The following is a 19341-nucleotide window of genomic DNA, read 5'->3' on the forward strand; positions in this document are numbered from 1 at the left end:
TGAACAAACGCACCCCTAGTCTTGAAAATACGTCGATTTTGCTTCTTGGGGCAGTTTCCAACTTTGTGGCCTTCTTCACCGCAATACAAGCATAGACCTTCCTCCATGCGCCACTTTTTTTTCCTCTAGAGTAAGTGATTTGACACGTACCGCATCAATTTGCATGTCTTCTACCTCTAAATGTGAATTCACGCTGCTTGTCGACATAGTTGGGGCGTGGCGAACCATATGTTGTCTTGAACGTTGGTCTTGGCGACGTTGGAATAGGTGATTATTGCACTTCACAGCTTGGCTAATAGCATTGTTGAGCGTTTACAGATTAGAAAGAGTTAACATCAAATCCTTTACATCATCCCTTAAATTCCAATAGAATTGACTCATCAATGCTTCTTCGTCCCAATTGATGTCGCATGCTAGTTGCTTGAAATCCGATGCATAGAATGATGTAGAGCGCATCCCTTGTCGTTGTTACCGGATCTTTGTTGTAGCCCATCGAACCTTATCGTGTTCACCAAATGCTTCCGCAAATGCCTCCAAAAAGGTTTCAAAGTTGTTTAGTATGGACGATCGTTTCTCAAATAAAGGAGCAAACCATGATAGATCTTGCTTTGTAAGTAAGGTTCCAACAAGCCCAACACGTGACTCCTCCGTTGGATAGTGTTCGAGCTGTAAAACTGTTATCAACCTGATTTGATTGACGAATCCTCGAAACTTGGAACACGTACCATCGAACTTGTCCAGAAGGCTAACTTGGGGCTCCTTATGTTGTAGAAGTAGCGGTGCTTATCAAACTTGAGGCAAAGTTGCTTCTCCAAGTACAGAAGTTTGATGCTGATGCAACCTAAATTGTGCCATCCCAGATGCTCCATCATTATGAAGCCTTGCCACAACTCCTTCAATTTCTGTAGTTCTTTGCGATAACATAGCAAGGGCATTCATGATAGCATCCAACTTGGACTCGGAACTTTCCATCATACTAATGTCTTGGCCTCTAGCCATTCTAAGAGAAGGACAGAAATGACTCTACAAGAAGACAATATTGGTTTAGAGGAGGGTACTCCGCAACCTCTAAAATGCCTTAAGAGCTTCAAGAAAAGGGATAATCCACTCTCTTCAAGAAGAATAAGACTCCAATATTGTAACAAAAGAAGTATCAGTTTAGAAGAGGGTAATCCGCAACCTCTAAAATGCTAGTATACTTCCAAGCAGAGGGATAATCCGCATTCTAACGAGGAAGAAACTAACTCTGATATCTGTGATGAGTGAAGTCTCGACAAACTGTCACGGACACAGAAATATAGACTCGAGATCTAAGAAGAAGTTCAAGAAGAACTGGTAAGAACTAGATTAATCAGATGAATATAAGAACAACACCAGAGAGGTGAGCTAGAGCTCCAAGAGATGTGTTGTTGAGACTGAAGAACTCTTCAGCCTCGATTCCAATATATACTCCTATTTAGGAAACTTCTCAAGCAACTTCTACCAACTAGGAAGCTCTTAGAAGGTTCCAGAGACTTGCTTCTAGAAGGATCTAGAAACTTATCTCTAGAAGGTTCTAAGGACTATGTCTCTAATATCTTCTATTAACTAAAAAGCTTCTAGAAGGTTCTAGAAACTTGTCTCTAGAAGGTTTTAGAAACTTGTCTCTAGAAGGTTCTAAGGACTATGTCCCTAACAACGTTCCTTGTTTGTCCTTAGTTTCCTACAAAAGAGTGGAATGATTTAGTAAATGGATGGATTATTTATATATATATATATATATATATATACCATAAATATAATTTTAAAAAATAATATAAATTAGTACATATACTGGTTGTACCACACTTTTTAAGCATAAAATAATCAAGTTTTTATATATTGATGATTTTTCTAAAAACAAATAATTTTTAAAATATTAATAGTGATTTAGTATCATATTGTAATTCATAGTTGTATTATTTTAATTCAATAACTATGTAAAATAAAAATAAATATAAAAAAAATAAAAAATTGGCCTATGTAGTAGTTGTTGAATTAAAATAATACAACTATGGATTACAACATGATACTAAATCACTATTAATATTTTAAAAATTATTTTTTTTTAGAAAAATCATCAATATATAAAAACTTAATTTTTTTTAATGTAATCTACTTCTATTTGTGTAAGTTAAGGTTAATATTTGATTAATCTAAGTAGTATATTTATATTAAAAATAGGCCATTTTTTATTTTTTTATTTTTTTTTAATAAAAGGTTTTTGCCACTACTCAAAGTTCAAATCTTATTTAGCATGTCATCAATTTTATTATTTGAGTTTTTCTTATATTGTCTCCAAAGTTCAAAGATTAGACTTGAATCAAATTTAGGCATTTATGATTGTTTTTTTTTTTAATTAATAAAGTTAGTTTTTGATAGTATAAAGTAATTGATAAATGTTAAAATTTATTGATAGAAGTGTAAGAGTGATAGTTAATTGGTAATATGTGGATTTGTGTTTGAGTTTAGTGCAATAAAAATTTATAACTAGTAGAAGGTAATTTGTGTGTAATTAATGCTAATTTTTTTAATGTGACATTAAAATAGAAATAATGGTAGGAAATCAATGGTTAAATAGTTCATTGGTGACAAAATTTGGATATTAAGGTGCAAGTTATAATCTACTCAACTCAACCATTGGGAAGTAAAAATAATACTGTAGTACATATAAAATTGATTATATTTTTGTAAAAAATTATAAATTAAATATATGAAAAAGTGTGGATATGATTAATTAGATAAGGAAATATTTAATTAATATCAACTCACAATAATATTAAATAAGTGAATGAAAGCAGAATTCTAATAGAAGTGACTAAATACTTATTAATGGATAATCAAATTTTAAAAATCAAGCATAATAGAATAACACCTAAATATATTATAAGCAAACTAGTAACTTTAGATTAATAAATAAAAGTATCTAAATAAAGAAATTTTATTGGTTGATTAGAGAGTTCCATTGAAAAGATGTAAAGAAGGGTGATTTTATACAAAAATTCATAGAATCAATTGATTTGATTATTAAATTTATAATTTAGGAAAATTTAAGGAATTTATAACTAGATTAAGCTTTAAAATAAGTTCTAATTATCATATTTTTTAAAAAAAGATACTCTAATTGTTGCAAGACATTGAATACAATACACATAATTAAAAATTAATTAATAAAAAAGATTGATTGAAAAAATTATATCACAATTAGAACTCAAGAATATGAATGAAGTAATAGAACATAGATTGGGTGAGTACCACACTAATTAAAGTAGATATATAAAGGTAGTAGAGAGTGTAGTAATTAAAACCTTAACTTATGGAATGTACGTAGAGAAGAGCAACTAAAACTGTAAAGTGTGACATATTCCTAATCCTACAGTTCTCTTTTACAATAAATATTACAGTGTGGTTTTTATAGTATATGCTATTGGAAATATGTTACCACAAATCTTGGATTGCGGGATTGATTAAGATTCGACGTGACAATTAGCATAAGTTAACTAAAGTTTAATGATAGACCTTCAAATTAAACATACCAACCAGTTTACGTTGTAATTACTGTAGAAGAAATATGACTACGTAAATTCATAGGGTTGATGGTCCTCGTCTCCATTGCCTATTCACTATCCTCGCAGACACAGTGTCTGTTTTCATGTACAATTTTGTTTTCATGTACAATTTTGTTAGAAGCTTAAGGTTCATGGTACAGTACCGCACAGATGACAGTAGCACAAGGTCCAATTGATTAATAAATAAATAAATAAAGAAAAAATAAGTGCATAGTCACACTTTGAGCAGCGACTAGAGAACTGGATGTTATTGTAGTCGACCTTACACTTTATGGTGCACACCTGTGTGAGAGAAACAAACCAAATGATTTCTCGAATCCAAACTAGCGAGAACATAAGCATAGCCGCACTTTACTAATTCCAACTTCATTCATTTCACTACATTGGAGATTCGTGCAGATAAACGTCTTTCATACCAAAATACATATAACAAGAACGAGACCATCAGAATTTTTCATGTGATGACAATAGGACGATCACGAAAACAGAGTTTTGTAACGATGAAAAAGCTTAACGACGATGGCACCCGAGACCAGGATTAAGTAATTCCAAGTCTGGATGAAGAGAGCATTCCGAAAGTTGTTTGTAGAAAAGCTTGTAGACAGAACTAGAAATCTGCTTTCAGGTGAATCAAAAACAGTTAGCTTATATTTAAACTACGGAAGGCACTGTCAACAAACTTGTCATCAACATGCCATCCTGACCGCAAATTCGTCAGTAGTATCCCACGGTCACTCACATAGTCCCGCTGATAAATGATACGGCGTACCTTAAATTTCATACATGATCTATACTGCAAATGCTGATAAAGCTCATAGCACCCCCATTAAAGCCATTACCATCTCACATCCCTTCTTCTAATTGCAATGCAACAACACTTGCGCAGCTGCAACTAAATCTCAGGATTTGCAGTCTTAACTGTATTAATACTGCACTAGGAACCTCACACTTGGGTGTGTTAGTCTGCTCGAGCGAGAATTCTCGATTCTGTTCTACAATCGCTGCTTTGATGATATGTTGGGAAGCTCTGTCCCAGGTAACGACTTCTGGATAAATATCACTTCATTTAAGCTCCAAAGCGGTACAATTAAGGTCTTCCCACCCTAAAATACAGCAACATTGATGTGAATTAAAGTGGGATAAATGGATAGTAGATACCTCTACCTTTTGACCATAATGATGATAAAGCCACGCACTTCAAGACTGAACAGGCACCTCTCAGGGCCTAAGTTGGCTGGTTATTGACGGTTGTGGGAATTGAAGGGTTGGCATTAAAGGTCAGAAACGGTTAAAATTGCTCTGTCCGAATGGAGGAACATGTTAGGCCACAAAGTTACCCCCTAAAGATATCCACGATGTACCGTTACAAGTTCATTGAAGCACACGCAATCGGCAAGCTGCAAGGCATCGCCGCTGCATGACGACACAAAACAAGTACTTGAGCCTGGGCAACACCAACAAGTCGACACCCAGAATATCGACAGCTTTCTGCCGGTTCACATCATGGTTCCACGCACCAAAACGCCATGCACCGTGTCATCGAAGGATGCGGAGCTCAGTCGCTAAACGTCTGTGATGTCGCACCAGGTTTCAATCGAATAGCTTTCATACCTCAAAGCACATCTCTAACTGATTTCAATCTTTTCATGAGCGAATGGAATTGTTCATCCTGTGACTAGTGATCCGCTCCATGACAATTAAGGTGATCCTTAGATAGTCTTTTTATTTAAGGTGTAAGGTGGTGAGTTATAAACTTCAAATCTTTTGATTGGCTAAAATAGAGAAGTCTCACTATGTTAGGTTTATATTTTAAAGAATCAATCTAAAGTCTCTAAGAGAGAAAGATGAAGTGTAATGAATTTTTTTTTCTACATGACATAATGTCATGAATAATCAAATTTATCTAGATTAAAAGAATCAATTAGAAGTAAGTAGAAGTAGATTTGATAATATCTCATAGCTTTCTAGACGTGGATTTGATTTTATACAAATTTGTGGATGATTGGTAGGTTGAAAACTTGGCCAATAAGGTGGCCATCTATTGTACAAGTTGGCCATGTGGTACATATGTAAGACACTTGTCTTGTAAGTTAGATATGAATCTTGCAATTTGGATACATGTTGGAGATCTTAAAGAATGTCACCACATAGATTTTAGTTAGATAGTATGTATATATATATATATATATATATATATAGATAAGAATAAAGCTTTCTTCACTCTTTTCAATGCCTTTTTTGTTCTTCATCTTATTTCAAGAGTTTTTAGTCTTCTTGTCTTTGACAATAGGCATTCTAATCTTAGTATTATATCATCTTTGAGTAATCATCTATTATTTTCCTGTGATAAAAAAGTGCATTGATTCTTTGGTGCTTTATAATTCATGTCCTTAACACACCAATAGTAATGCACTTTAGAATTTTTATTGGACTCATTTCAAGAAGAAATTTTTTAAAAAATATATAAAAATATATATTAAAATTTTGAATATTTTTTTAATACTTAAAATAATTAGAAATAAGATACAGATTGATATGTTTAAACTTATATTTATATAATTATTTAATTTATTAATGATTTTTTATTTTTTATTATGATTCAAAATCTGAAGTTTTTTTTTAAAAAAAAAATATTCTAAAAGAAAAAATACTCTTATAAAACTTTTAAACTATAGATTTCTAGTTTTAAATTTTGACTTCTTAATCTACTCAAAAATTCTATTAAATATTGTGAGTTTATACATGAAAATCCTCCCTCTTCATCTACCAACTTCTAACTTTATTTTAATAAAACAAATACAATTCTATACCTTTTTTATTCTCTTTGAATATCACTAATAAAAAAAATAAGATTGATTTATAAATAGATAATAAGCTTTACTAAAAAAAATTATCTACAAAAAATAAAAATTTAGATATTTTCAATCAATCTATTTTTTAAAAAATAATATTATAAATTATTCAATTTTTTTGAAAGAATAGATATAGTTATATTTCAACCTTAAAGAATAAATACAATTATATTTTTAAAATAATTTAAAAATTTCTTACTATTGTAAGTTCTCTCCTTTAAATATATATATATATATATATATATATATTTCTCTCTATAAGGCTAAGATATTTAGGTTACTTTTTTCTTTACAATAGTGAAAAAGCTTAAACAAGAATAGTTCTAGTATAAACTTATATGTTGTAAAATAATATATGTCTAAATATTTCTTGTTACCAATATGCACAAATAAAACCTTGAGCTGCAATTTTGTGAAAGGATTATCTTTACTATTCTGTATATTTTTTAAAAAATTAAATTAATTATTTTTTAAATTATTGGATTAAAAATCCATTATTTTAAAAATAAAAAATATTTTTTATTCCTTTGAAAATATTCTAAACCTAGAATCCTCCCAAGTACATATAAGTAGCATCAATAATGTTAGCAAGAGTAAACCCTTTCAGTATTTCTCAATTTCACTAGCAATGTTAAATTTGTTTCTAACAAATTTACTCTCAAGGTACATTAAATGATACATGATGCAACTAAAATTCTTGGGATAAAATAACTTTAAAAGTATATAATATGTGCAAAATTGATTATGCATTTACATTGCTAAGATTTGCTAATTATTAAAAAATATTTTTAAAATTGATACATTAATTAATTCAAAATTAGCATATCAATTTATTTTTCATGTGTGTCACTTTGATACTTCAAAATAAACATGAATAATACAACTATTAATATAAAAATAAAAATATCCATATATATATATATATATATATATAAGACAATTTTTGCCATTGCCATAGATGTTGCTATTACCACCACAATTTTTGCTACTTCAACCAGCCACTCACTCAATATATTTCTTTGGTTTTTTTTTTACACCAATCAAATTTTTTGTTGATATTTCAATTTTTATCATTATTTTAATATTATAAAAAATGGTTTTAATTTTAATACTAGCAATATTGCAATAGCTAGTAATATATATAAATCTTAGTATATTGTTTGGAAAATGTTTAAATCTTTCTTCATCTTTGGCCATTGGATGAGTCTATTGGCCTTAAGAAGTTCATCGGCATTAGTTGCATTTGTCTTGTACTTGATCCAAAGTATCCTTTATGGGTCACCATGAATACAGAAACTGTGACGTTCAAGAGCCAAGCACTTTGTTACACAACTATACAAAATTGAGCTAGAAAAGCAGTCCAGGATATCAAGCTTGCATGAAACCATGTGGTGTGTCTAGCAGATCACTCTTCACTGTGAACAGTAAAAACTCAGACTCTTCTCTGAAAAGCAAGCAACTTAGATACAAAGCAGGAACCGAAACTGCTTGGACCTAATCACTGATGCTTTTGTAGCTACTATTTCAACCGAAAGTGTGCGAAGTGTATGCACATTTAAAAGACTGAGGCCAGAGCAACCCAGCTTCACCGCTTTTAGCTTAAGTAAAAGACTAGTATATTTTAATGATTGGTGTAAGTCTAGAAAGAACAATAAGTGGGTCTACTACTACTATAGCTTTGCTATGGGCTCAGTAATCCAGTAAATCGTCAGTTCATTCTGTGCTGGTTTATGGCGGTTTTGAAGCAGACTAATGAAGAGACTGTTGCTCTGATTTCAACTCATCAATTGCTCTTCAGTTACTATGCAGTGTACATCTGCCCACTGGTGCAAGGTTCTATGTTCCACCGTATCCCATTGTAGCCTGCCTTTCCATGACGAGTGAGAGACTCATACACTGAATCTGCACTTCACAGGACCAATGAGGTTCTAGGTTCTATGCTACACTGGCCCTGCACGAAGATCTGCTCGAATCCAAGCAGATATTACATGAGGACAAGCAGAACACGCAAATTGGTCTGCTTCCAAAATACGTGAAATTGAGATATGAGTTTTGTCGTGGCTGGGTAGTCGTAGAATGAACAGGATCCTGACACCTACTGGATGAGGTTTGCAGCTCAGGTGTCCCTTGGTACTTCCAGCACTGTTCAATGAAGACTTCCACAATTAATACTTCAAGACAATTTTGGGAACGGTGACTCTGGGTTGTAACAATGGTGTCCTTCCTCTGATTAGGGCTGGTGTGTCACTAACAATCAAATTCTTCGAGGTAAACCTTGATTCCAGACTAGGGGACATGTATAGGAATCCACTTGTGCGTGGCAACCTCTTTAGTCATTATTGATTCTGATAGTCGCGACAACATTGAGATGTATTCTTGTCAATATATCTATTCTGGAGCAGTCTAGTGCGTGCCCATTGGACTGATCATCCAATCTCAAAGTGAAAGTCAAGATATTCATTCCTATTCACTCCTTAATGGGTTCAAATTGTATTAGTCTTCAATGCTGAAACTCATGTGTTAAAGTACGGTGGATTTAAATAAAAACAGATCTTCCCTGGCGATAACATAAACTTCTTTTAGTGATAATTCTGTAAAAGAATGCAGAACCGTATGAGGAAAATTTAATGGAGAGGAAAAGCCGCATCAAGCATGCTAAGCCAGGTGGAGACAATTAAGAAGCCGTTGTAAGGAAGTCATCATCCTGACTAGTAACGTATTAAATGGTCATCTGGTCTGCCTGAAGAACCCAGCTGCAGGTGAGAGCCCAATCGGATCTGGTCTTCACACTCCGAACTCTGTCCAAATTAAGGATGCTCAACCTCCAGGGTCTGCGGCTCCAGCTGGCAGGAGGAAGGTGCTCAGCTGCACCATTTCTCAAGTCATGGCCAACTTCCCCAACTGCATATTAGGGTTTAAGTTTGTGGTAACTATAAGATGTGCAGATTCCGGATTTCGAGACGGAAGATTTTCTAGCTGTGTTGGAAGTTTCAGCAGCCAGCGTGAGGATAAGGTGCTGTGCTACGTAAGTTTTGTTGCAGGGATCAACCTTGTAGTCATGGCAGCTTGTTGCATGTACAGTCCTTTCTGGCTGATTGACTGAAGTTTACTAACGTTGGAGAAGGATCCTCTAGTGTCTGACGCAGCGTCTATGTTTTATTCTTACGTTTCATTGCATGATGGACGTGCATCTGCCCATCAGCGGTCAAAATAGCATTTGTCCTTGCTAGCTGCATTGTGGCCCTGTATTGCACGAACACACTCGTAGGATGGGAGGCATTTGTGAACGTTACTGGCTCGCTCATCAGTGAGATAACGTCTGTGTAGGCCCGAAATGCTGTGTATGTCATTTTGCTTCAAGTTCGATTCAACGATATGAACCTGAAAAAACTGGGTTGCGTATTGACTAACTGCAGAAGTCCATGGTGATGTTCTCTTGATTATGGTGGCATGGACCTTTCCATTCTCACATCCCAAATGTCATGTTCGTCACTGTAACTATTTCCACTTTCCTACAAGCTCTAGGACATGATAATGAATAAGGGCGTATACTCGCTGGTGTTTCTAGAGGAAAAACACCTGATAACGGGTGATTCTATATCTTTGTGGATGAAGATATGAGAAGACCAAGCACAAATTGTGAAAAGTTGGTTATTTGAAAATACTTGCGAGTGTTGCATCCGCTTACAGACATTGTAATCTATCATCTTGAACTATTCTGTACATGGCGTCACTTGCAGGAGATGGAGACTCGAGGGTTCAGGCTAACGTGCCTTATACCTCGTTTCTGCATCCTGTTGCTACTCCCTTGGGTAGCGACAGCGCAGAGAAAGTTGCCTGCTATTTTCGTCTTCGGTGACTCATTGTCTGATGCTGGTAACAACAACTACATTAGAACGCTCTCCAAGGCCAATTCTCCGCCAAATGGTATGGACTTCCCGGGGGGTTATGCCACTGGACGATTCACCAATGGACGCACAACTGTGGATATCATAGGTAACCACTCACAACGATCACCCTCATTCGCAACTGATAAAATGGAAATCAACCTCGATGTGACCAACATAACCTAAACTCTGCAGGCCAGCTCGCTGGATTGACTCAGTTTCTCCCCCCATACTTGGCCCCCAATGCCACCGGGAAGCTGATCCTAAATGGATTGAATTATGCATCTGGAGCTGGCGGTATTCTAGACTCTACTGGCTACATCCTGGTAAGCTGAGGTCCTTCTTTGTTGAATTCATACTATTCGTAGGATGTGATAAAATGATGGTGTGATATGTGTTAGCTTCGCAAATAATGAATTCTCCCACGTATTTTTGTTTGATATGCAGTACGGGCGGATCTCATTCAACAAGCAGTTGGATTACTTTGCGAACACGAAGGCTCAGATTATCAATCAGCTGGGAGAGGTATCCGGAATGGAGCTCATTTCGAACGCTTTGTACTCTACCAACTTAGGCTCCAACGATTTCTTAAACAATTACTACCAACCTCTCTCTCCGATTGCCAACCTCACCGCATCACAAGTCTCGTCACTGTTGATTAAAGAATACCATGGGCAACTAATGGTATCTATTCCACCCCCCTCAGTCTGGTACCAGGGTTCCACTTGATTAAAAAATTACTAGCGTGCTAAACTCTTGCAAATTAGACTTACGTTTGCAACGTGTGCAGAGGTTGTACAACATGGGTGCACGCAAGGTTGTTGTGGCGTCTCTAGGCCCACTTGGGTGTATTCCCTTCCAGCTCACCTTCCGGTTAAGCAGGCATGGGGAATGCAGCGATAAAGTGAATGCTGAAGTGAGAGACTTCAACGCTGGTCTTTTTGCCATGGTCGAACAACTGAATGCTGAGCTACCTGGAGCGAAGTTCATCTATGCTGATGCGTACAAAGGTGTCTTAGAAATGATCCAAAATCCAAGTGCATACGGTAAGGCTGACGCTTCGTTTGTTCATATTTGGTGTTGGATTTTTGCTCACTTAAATTCTATCTGGGGTTTCAGACGCGTAACCATCCATCGCTGAAACATCCTCACAGGTTTTAAAGTAGTGGATGAGGGATGTTGCGGCGCTGGTGGAACTTACAAGGGAGTGATCCCTTGTTCCAGTCTGTTCAAGCTGTGCCCCAACCGCTTCGACCATCTTTTCTGGGATCCATACCACCCCACCGATAAGGCGAATGTGGCATTGTCTGCCAAGTTCTGGTCAGGAACTGGTTATACCTGGCCTGTCAATGTCCAGCAGCTTCTCATGTCGTGAACTCCTCCATCGATGCCTGCTCGGAAATCAGATTACTGCAACAATAGAATATTTCATTGACGTACACATGTTGTGCCAGAAGGAAAGATTGATCAGAACTCTCAGCAATTTATGGTAGACATAGATGAGTTCGCCGAAAAATCAGTTTTTCTGGTAGTAGAACTTCTTAGGGTTAAAAGAGGTTATACCTCTTTATTGAGATGATCTGAAGAGAATATGTAAACACCACGAAGATAGTGGAATAGGACAATGACAATGGACTATATTCGTTAGCACACGCTATGTTTCCAGCGTATGTATACGTTAGATAATAATATATCGCCGTTAAATTTGACATTCTTATGGGAATTCGTGAACAAAAGTGAAGTAAAAATCTAATTTATTCAGATGTTTTACTATACCCATCTCAAGCCTCAGTTCATCATCAATTTCTTTTCCAATATTTCTGTGAACAAGATTCCTTTCATTGCAACACCAAAACATTTAAGCAGATAGTTGTTTCGCAGATAGTTTGCCAAAACTCTGATTTATGTTAACATGACTAGGTTATATCTGCAATACTCTAAGCTGCTTAGGGATCCAATAAAGCTACATGTTAGTCAAAACCAATTATTGAGTTATCCTTTAAGCTTCTCTAGGATTATCATTCACAGATCGGCAGGAATATTACTGCCCACTAATCAGGCAGCCGGAGCTGGGATCTCCAATTCATCCATAGTATTCTCAAACTTCTCAAATACGGCCACAACATCAGGTAATGCTACATCTTCCACTGCTGCTGGTTGCCATTTCGGTTTCTGCAATAGGGAAAGAATTCAAGAGATTATCCACAAATTTTTGTAGATGGATACAAACAGAAAATAGATTCTCAACATTGTCAAAACTAGCCGGTGCATTTCATATGTGATGAGACATTCCTGAAAACAATAATACAATAGCAGGTGATACACATATAGCAGCAGTGATGAGAGTGATATGCAGAGCAAGGTGACTGCAACGAAAGGTTTCTCAAGCTTACTTGATCTTTGTCAACAAGCACTGCCCTCACACCCTCGACGAAGTCCGACCTCGTTGACGTCCGTAAACCTAGTCTGTATTCAGTTTTCATGACCCCTTCGATCTGCGACACCAAAAGCCTTTCGTACTTGAGCATAGCATAAACATAAGCGACAAGAAGAATAAGATCAATTGCACAATATCAAAGTGATCGAGAGAAGTTTCAATATCGCGTTAAAAAGACTGTTTTGCTGTACAAAATTTCGAATGACTAACAACCATCTTAACTGGAAGATGAAAGAAGAGGTGATTGTCATTATCACGGTCTCCCACAAGCTTAATACGCAAATTGAAGAAAACCATCACACACCTCCGCCCCAATGGAGAATAACAAATCCCAAAAAAAAGTATCAAAGTTCGGAAACTAAGACCTGGGAATGATCGTTTTCAGGCGAGTCTGCTGGAATAGCATTTTCTGCCGCTAGAGCTACCGTTGCATAGTGAAGTTTAGTCAAGCAAAGGCTAAAGGGAGCCCCCTTGGCAATTCCAGCCAGTGCTCCTTTTGCCCATTCTGCCACTGTAAGTTGAGGCAACACTAGGGTTTCAGGCACACAATCTCAACTAGCCAAAGATAAACTATATCAACCACTTCAGTACACTATGCTAAATCATATCCTGAAAAAATTGATGACTTGCCTGAGAAGTCATCAGAGCATTGGTGTTCCTTAAGCGCCTTGATAGTGTCCGTCGCTGAGAGGCTAGCTCCAAAACAAGCAGTAATTGCAGGCAAAAGAGCTTCGAGTGAAGAATCTGATTCTGGAATTGCTTGATGAGCTGTCAAAACATCTTCCACTGCCTCCCATGCATTATTTGACCTACGCATTTTCCCCACCAGAGATATTCATTTTTTTATAATACGTATTACACACCAGAGGAGCAGCATAACTGCGACTTGATTCTTTTACCACACAACTCTCATAGCTATTTTTGTTTGCAACGCATCTCCATGAAGCCCCAGTGTATCAGCTGTGGATCCATTCTCCACGTCTGCTACTCAGGCTAAAACGAATCGTGTCATGTGACTTACTGCGCCTGCAGACCCTTCCCAAACATTGTGTGGTCGGCTTTGCCTATTGCCACTCTCAAAATCTTATCCCATGTCTACTAGGATTATGAAGCTGTGTCAATTCGAAAGTCAAATTTACCGATTCAAACTCTTCAGCAACAGCTCAATAATCTCAAGACGTATGACCTGTCCAAAAATGCTTCAAGGACCCTAAATGTCAGGGCAGAAGTGTACCAATTGTGGTTGCGGAAAGCTTCTTTCAAAGATGTCAACTTTTCTGAAGGTACAAAGTGTGTACCCAGACCAACAAACAAAGCATCAGCTGGATTCGAAACCCTCCCCCCTGTCATGGCCATGTACGAGCCTACAAAATCCAACATCAAGAAACATTTGGGTTGTTACAAATTTTACAAAGGAGTAACTACACCTAATGAAGAAAATGCACTGTATCACATGGATGACCACAGTCAAATGTACTACCCTTTGACTGCATCCAATCTAAACTCATATCAGGAAGTTCAATGACTACCTAAATTCAAATCAGTTGCGTCCTTGAAACGAAAATTATTAGAGTTTACTGTGAAAAGCTGACCTCACCTACTGACCCATTTCCTGGGCTTCTTGCAGCAATATGAGCAAAGCCGACATCAGGGAAAAGGCCAATCCCATTCTCCGGCATCGCCAGAATAGTTTTCTGCAACATGGTATCTTTGAAACTTAATTCCTAAGGTTCTTTCCTTTCTTTCCTTCTCAAAGAAGAATAAACATAGAGTAAAAAGATAAAAATAAAAGTCAGAATAAAAACTCTTTCACATGACAGTCTAGAATAGAAGACGTCCTAGTATTGTTTTGCAAATCTATCCACTATTAAGTCTCTGAACCCCACAGCATCAATTCGAGACTCCTGTTAGGCTATTTCAAGTACAAAGCACCATCATCCTAAAGCCACGAAGGCCAGATGGTGTGTACCTCAGTTATCACGCGGAAGCGACCATGGCCAGAAAGGCCGATGCCAAACCCCATAGTAACACCATCCATTAAGGAGATGTATGGCTTCGTGTACCGTGCTATTTTGCAGATCAACTTGTATTCATTGCCGAATGTCTGATCACACACCGAACACAACACCAACATCAAAACCTGGTAGAAGGAAAAAAATGAATAAATACATAGCTATATATATATATATATAGAATCAGTCTGTTCAGCTCCCAAATCTATATATTTATTTACCATAACTAAACCAAGAGTTTGCAGAGAGCATAAAAGCAGACCATTGGCACCACAGATGTCTTAACATCTTCCTTTACCGCTGCTGCCACCCCTTTTACATCCATACCTGCGATCAAGGCAAACCTTCATCATTACCTTTCTTGCAGGATCTATCACACACTAGCCCATGCAAATTGAAGAGAATAGCTAGGCAACCTTCAGTATTGAAGTACGCTTTTAGAGACAATAATATTACAAATCCACTAACCTGCAGAAAAGGCGCGTGAGGAGGAGCTCTCAACCAGCACTACCCGCACATTGCTGTCGTTCTCCCACTCATCGAGGTACTTCTTGTACAGCGCGGTCATATCTGTTCAAACGGGGTACACCATTCGTGCTTCAAGAGTGGTGAGCTAAAATCAAGCCCAAGCAGTAAGCCCCGAACTGCAAGAAAATAGGAGCTAGCATTTTGTTGTGTACAGAGTCCTTGTAAACAATTGAGAAATTTCTCGAGGCATCAGTCTAAATCAAACAAGCCATCTACTGAACAATTTACATACTTTCAATTTCAAGTGCTTCAGCCCGAGTGTGCGTGATTGCTAACAGTGGAAAGTAAACCGTGGATTTCATAGAATTTCTCAACAATATTTGCTCCAAACAATGTGCTGTTGACACACGAGAGAACAGGAAAAGATGGACCCACCTGCATTCATAGCATTAAGGGCCTTGGGGCGGTCCAGCGTGATGACAGCAAGGCCATTGGGAAGCACAGAGCCCTTCACCCAATCATCCGCTGAGCCTGCCATTTTCTCTCTTCCTTCCAAAACAAATCTGAAAAAAACGTGACCCCAAACTCAAACAATCAACCAGCTGTAGCTCCTCCAATGTCATCAATTTCGAGCCCTCACACCACGCAGACACACACAACCAGAATCATTGGCAGCTGACGGTAGATTAGGGTCTAGCTCTCAACACTACGCAATTGCACACAGGACTAAGAAATGGTGAAAACCACGTCAACAATCCAGGGAATCTTACAGAACGACACTGGCTGTCCCTGGTACTCAAAAAAGTAAAGACACACCCATTTCAAAACCTCTTCATACAGGAATCAGCACACACAGCCAGAACAAGGCACAATCACAAACCTAGTCAAATCTACCCAAAACTAATAAAAAGAAATAAGAAAAAGAAAAGACAACAGTGACCTCCAAGGATGAACTTCACAGATCTACCCAAGACCTCCAAAGACACACTCCGGCATGAACCACGGGGAATGAGATGAAATCGAGAATGCGCCCAACAACGAAAGGAGAATGGCGCAAATGGGCAGCGAGGTCGCGTGTGGCGATCGAACCAGGACACTGCAAGCGACGAGAATTGGCAGGAAGGAAGATGGGGTGGATTCCGAAGCATCCACCTGGGCACAAATGGATCTTGGCGGAGGAATTCGGGCTGGCGAGATGGAGATGGCGGATTCGTTCCAAACGAGGGCGAGACAGACACACACACACACACGGTCACTCGCTCACTCACAGAGAGAGAGACAAGCAAGGCACACGTGGTCGTCGGATCTCCGACCCCTCCACGACGACATGGGCTTTTTCGAAAGGGCTTGGGTGGGAGGCCTCGTCATCACGACGAGCTCTCGTCACAATCCTGGATCCGATCACGGGCCGTGCGCATCTCCGGGTCCGGGTCATAGGAGCCCCCGTCCGGCAGCTTCGGGACCTAATGCTGTTCGGGTAGGCGTAGTGGGGTCGGGCAGCCGCTTTTTCCAGATATATTTTCATCTCTGCTGTGGGTTCGGCACAGCGTCGTCGCTCAGAAATTGTGTAGCAGAGAGAAGTAGTTATAACTTCTTTGTAACTACTTTGTAACTACCTAATAGTAATTCTATATTTACTAACATGTATTAATTAATCTAACATGTATTAGTAAATCTAACACCCCCCTTAATCATCATAGACTAAATTATATTCAAATTATCAATATTGATTAAATCTTTCATGAAGTTGTTGTGCTTGGGCTTTGGGAGTGAATTTGTCATTATACCCCCCTTCATATCATTTGTAGGTATAAACTTCAAAAAAACTTCATTGACCTTTACTTTTTTTTGAATTTAATGATACTTGATATTAATATGTTTTGTGCAATCATGGAAACATGGATTTTATATCATCACAATATATGATTAATTATCACAATAAATTGTACTTGATAAAGTTACTTGATGTCTAATTTCTTTCAAAAGAGTTTGAAGCCACATCAATTCTTTTAAAGATGTTGCCACTACAATGTATTTTGCTTCCATACTTGATTGTACTACGATGGCTTATTTCTTAGAATGCCAACTCAAAAGAGATGAGTTGAGGTAAAACAAGTATCCAAAAGTAGATTTGCAAGCATCTAAATATCTCACATAATCTGCATCATTCCAACCATAAAGTTATATTAGAGGTGTGGAAGAAGAACTTCAATAATATAGTCCAAAATTTTGAGTTCCTTATAAATAATGTAATATGTGCTTTAAAACCATTCAATATATTAGATTAGGCTTAGCTATAAATTATGCCATATGATGTACAACAAAGGCTAAGTCATACCTAATACAAGTAAAAAGGTATTGTAGACTTCCAATGATGTATACACATGGAATTGATGCCATGAATTCAATATCTCCCCTCCTCCCTCCTTGTGAGAAAAGTGAATACTAATATCAAAAAGAGTAGAAATGGCATGGTAATTGTTTATAGAAAAATAATTTAATATATCTAACACATATTTATTTTGAAAAAGAATTAAAGTAAGGATGGCAGAATTATGGCAAATTTGAATACCTAAGATGTATTTAATTTTTTTGTTGTTTGTCATAAAGAAATGAAAAGATAAGAACACTTTAATCAAAATGACATAAGGTAAATCATTTGAGATTGAAACTAGATCATCAATGTAAAGTCTAAGGTAGATAATGAATATAAATAATTATTCATAATAGACATTGATATCCAAAATACATTTTAAAAATCTATTAGTGACTTGAAAGTCATTAAAAAAATCTTACCATACTTGAAGGGCTTGTTTTAAGCTATGTAAGGATTTAAATAAATAACATACATTGGTTTCATGACTAGATACAATAAAGCCTTTGGATTGAGTGATGTAAATTTCTTCTTTAAGAACTCCATTTAAGAAGGCCATAGTAATATCCATTTGATGAATGTAAAAATCATTATGAATATCTGAAGCAAGGAAAAAAATGAAGAAATGTCATTTTGATGATAAAAAAAAATATCATGGTAATCAAGGCCTTTTTATTATCAAAAGCCTTGAGCAACAAATTATTCTTTAAAACAGCCTAAAACATCATTGAAATTATACTTCTGATAAAATAGCCATTTAGTCTTTATAATAGAGTAATTAGAAGGACAAGATACTAACTCTTATGTGTCATTCTTGATTAAAGAGTTATATTTGCTTACTATAGCTAGGTATCAATGTGAGGCATCTTTGCTTGCAAGTACTTCACAAACCAAAAGTGGATCTAGTAAAGTGGCTAAAAATCTACTAACATATAAAGCAATGTTATTGGACTTGGATGCTTTTTAAGATCCACAAGTAATCTATGTACATTGCTAAAGTAGTTTGTCCTTCCAAAAAATCCTTATAGGATCAATAAAAAAAAAAAAGTTAGATAAATTGGTTATAAAATTAGTAGGTCCAAAGACCTCTTGGATGGATGAAAGAGGTATAAGAGAGTTTGGTGAAGAAAATTTTGTTTTATTTATTAAAGTAATTTTTTCATTACTATCAAATTTCATAAAGAATAGAAGTCCTAAATTAAAATTGGAATGTGGCTATGAGATCATCTCATCTAAGTAAGAATGTAGAGACTCAAGCTTCAATTCAAGAAATGTATCCAAATCTTATAAATATATGGATACACCTTGTGGAATCAATAGAGCCATCAATGAAGGTAAAGTAACCACAAAAGTCATTGTTGGTATTATGGATGGTGTATGAAGTGCCCTTAGTGACCTTACTGGACTTGATAATATTTAATATTATATCCTCTTTAAGTGATAATCTAGTCTTTTTGAGTAATAAAATAATATCTTGATCTTTTAGTTCTTTAAGATTCATGTCATTGATAGTTTGATAAGAGTGCTAATTCATTGTTCTTGTCTTGTTTTAAAAGTGAGTGAATTACACCACTTCTATTATTGTATTTTAAATATTATAAATTATCTATTTTTAAATAAAATATTTATTTTTTTTATACTTATTTTTTTTTTAAGAAAATGGATTATCCTTCTTTGTGGAAATTTTTATTTAATATTAGAGATTAAAAATTATCCTTATCTAA

The 19341-nt window shown here is 36.3% G+C and overlaps 2 protein-coding genes across 8 annotated transcripts; one reads left to right on the top strand and one right to left on the bottom strand.

The window, feature by feature from the left end:
- The first annotated feature begins 9413 nt into the window (after positions 1–9413).
- On the top strand, positions 9414–12087 carry LOC112291582 (GDSL esterase/lipase At4g16230). 5 transcript variants are annotated; one of them, XM_073538556.2, is made up of 6 exons: positions 9414–9514; positions 10180–10435; positions 10522–10652; positions 10774–11010; positions 11117–11372; positions 11481–12087. In XM_073538556.2, exons 2-6 carry the CDS (start codon positions 10183–10185, stop codon positions 11699–11701), a joined length of 1098 nt encoding a protein of 365 aa, XP_073394657.1. In that variant the 5' UTR covers positions 9414–9514; positions 10180–10182; the 3' UTR covers positions 11702–12087. The 5 variants fall into 5 exon arrangements, with proteins under 5 accessions (XP_073394657.1, XP_024394949.2, XP_024394950.2 ...); XM_024539181.3 differs by having other exon boundaries at positions 9414–9464; XM_024539182.3 differs by having other exon boundaries at positions 9414–9452.
- Positions 12088–12143: 56 nt separating this feature from the next.
- On the bottom strand, positions 12144–16443 carry LOC112291583 (3-hydroxyisobutyryl-CoA hydrolase-like protein 3, mitochondrial). 3 transcript variants are annotated; one of them, XM_024539186.3, is made up of 11 exons: positions 16396–16443; positions 15679–15806; positions 15244–15345; positions 15038–15102; positions 14733–14867; positions 14361–14457; positions 13998–14127; positions 13394–13572; positions 13129–13274; positions 12720–12821; positions 12144–12498 (listed from the first exon to the last, which is right to left on the bottom strand). In XM_024539186.3, the coding sequence occupies exons 2-11, from the start codon at positions 15779–15781 to the stop codon at positions 12382–12384; spliced, it is 1176 nt and encodes a 391-aa protein (XP_024394954.1). In that variant the 5' UTR covers positions 15782–15806; positions 16396–16443; the 3' UTR covers positions 12144–12381. The 3 variants fall into 3 exon arrangements, with proteins under 3 accessions (XP_024394954.1, XP_024394955.1, XP_024394953.1); XM_024539187.3 differs by having other exon boundaries at positions 16333–16443; XM_024539185.3 differs by having other exon boundaries at positions 16184–16443.
- Between the last annotated feature and the right edge of the window lie 2898 nt (positions 16444–19341).

The sequence above is a fragment of the Physcomitrium patens genome, chromosome 14 (genome assembly GCF_059467195.1).
Source record: "Physcomitrium patens ecotype Gransden chromosome 14, ASM5946719v1, whole genome shotgun sequence".
Taxonomy (NCBI): Eukaryota; Viridiplantae; Streptophyta; class Bryopsida; order Funariales; family Funariaceae; genus Physcomitrium; species Physcomitrium patens.

Coding starts and splice junctions, on each gene's coding strand:
- LOC112291582 (XM_024539183.3), top strand. CDS start 9,882: ATGGTGGCATGGACCTTTCCATTCTCACATCCCAAATGTCAT. Junction 11,011..11,116: donor AATACCATGGGCAACTAATG/GTATCTATTCCA, acceptor CAACGTGTGCAG/AGGTTGTACAACATGGGTGC. Junction 11,373..11,480: donor CCAAAATCCAAGTGCATACG/GTAAGGCTGACG, acceptor ACATCCTCACAG/GTTTTAAAGTAGTGGATGAG.
- LOC112291583 (XM_024539186.3), bottom strand. CDS start 15,781: ATGGCAGGCTCAGCGGATGATTGGGTGAAGGGCTCTGTGCTTCCCAAT. Junction 15,346..15,678: donor CCTTAATGCTATGAATGCAG/GTGGGTCCATCT, acceptor CCGTTTGAACAG/ATATGACCGCGCTGTACAAG. Junction 14,128..14,360: donor CCCAGGAAATGGGTCAGTAG/GTGAGGTCAGCT, acceptor TGGATTTTGTAG/GCTCGTACATGGCCATGACA.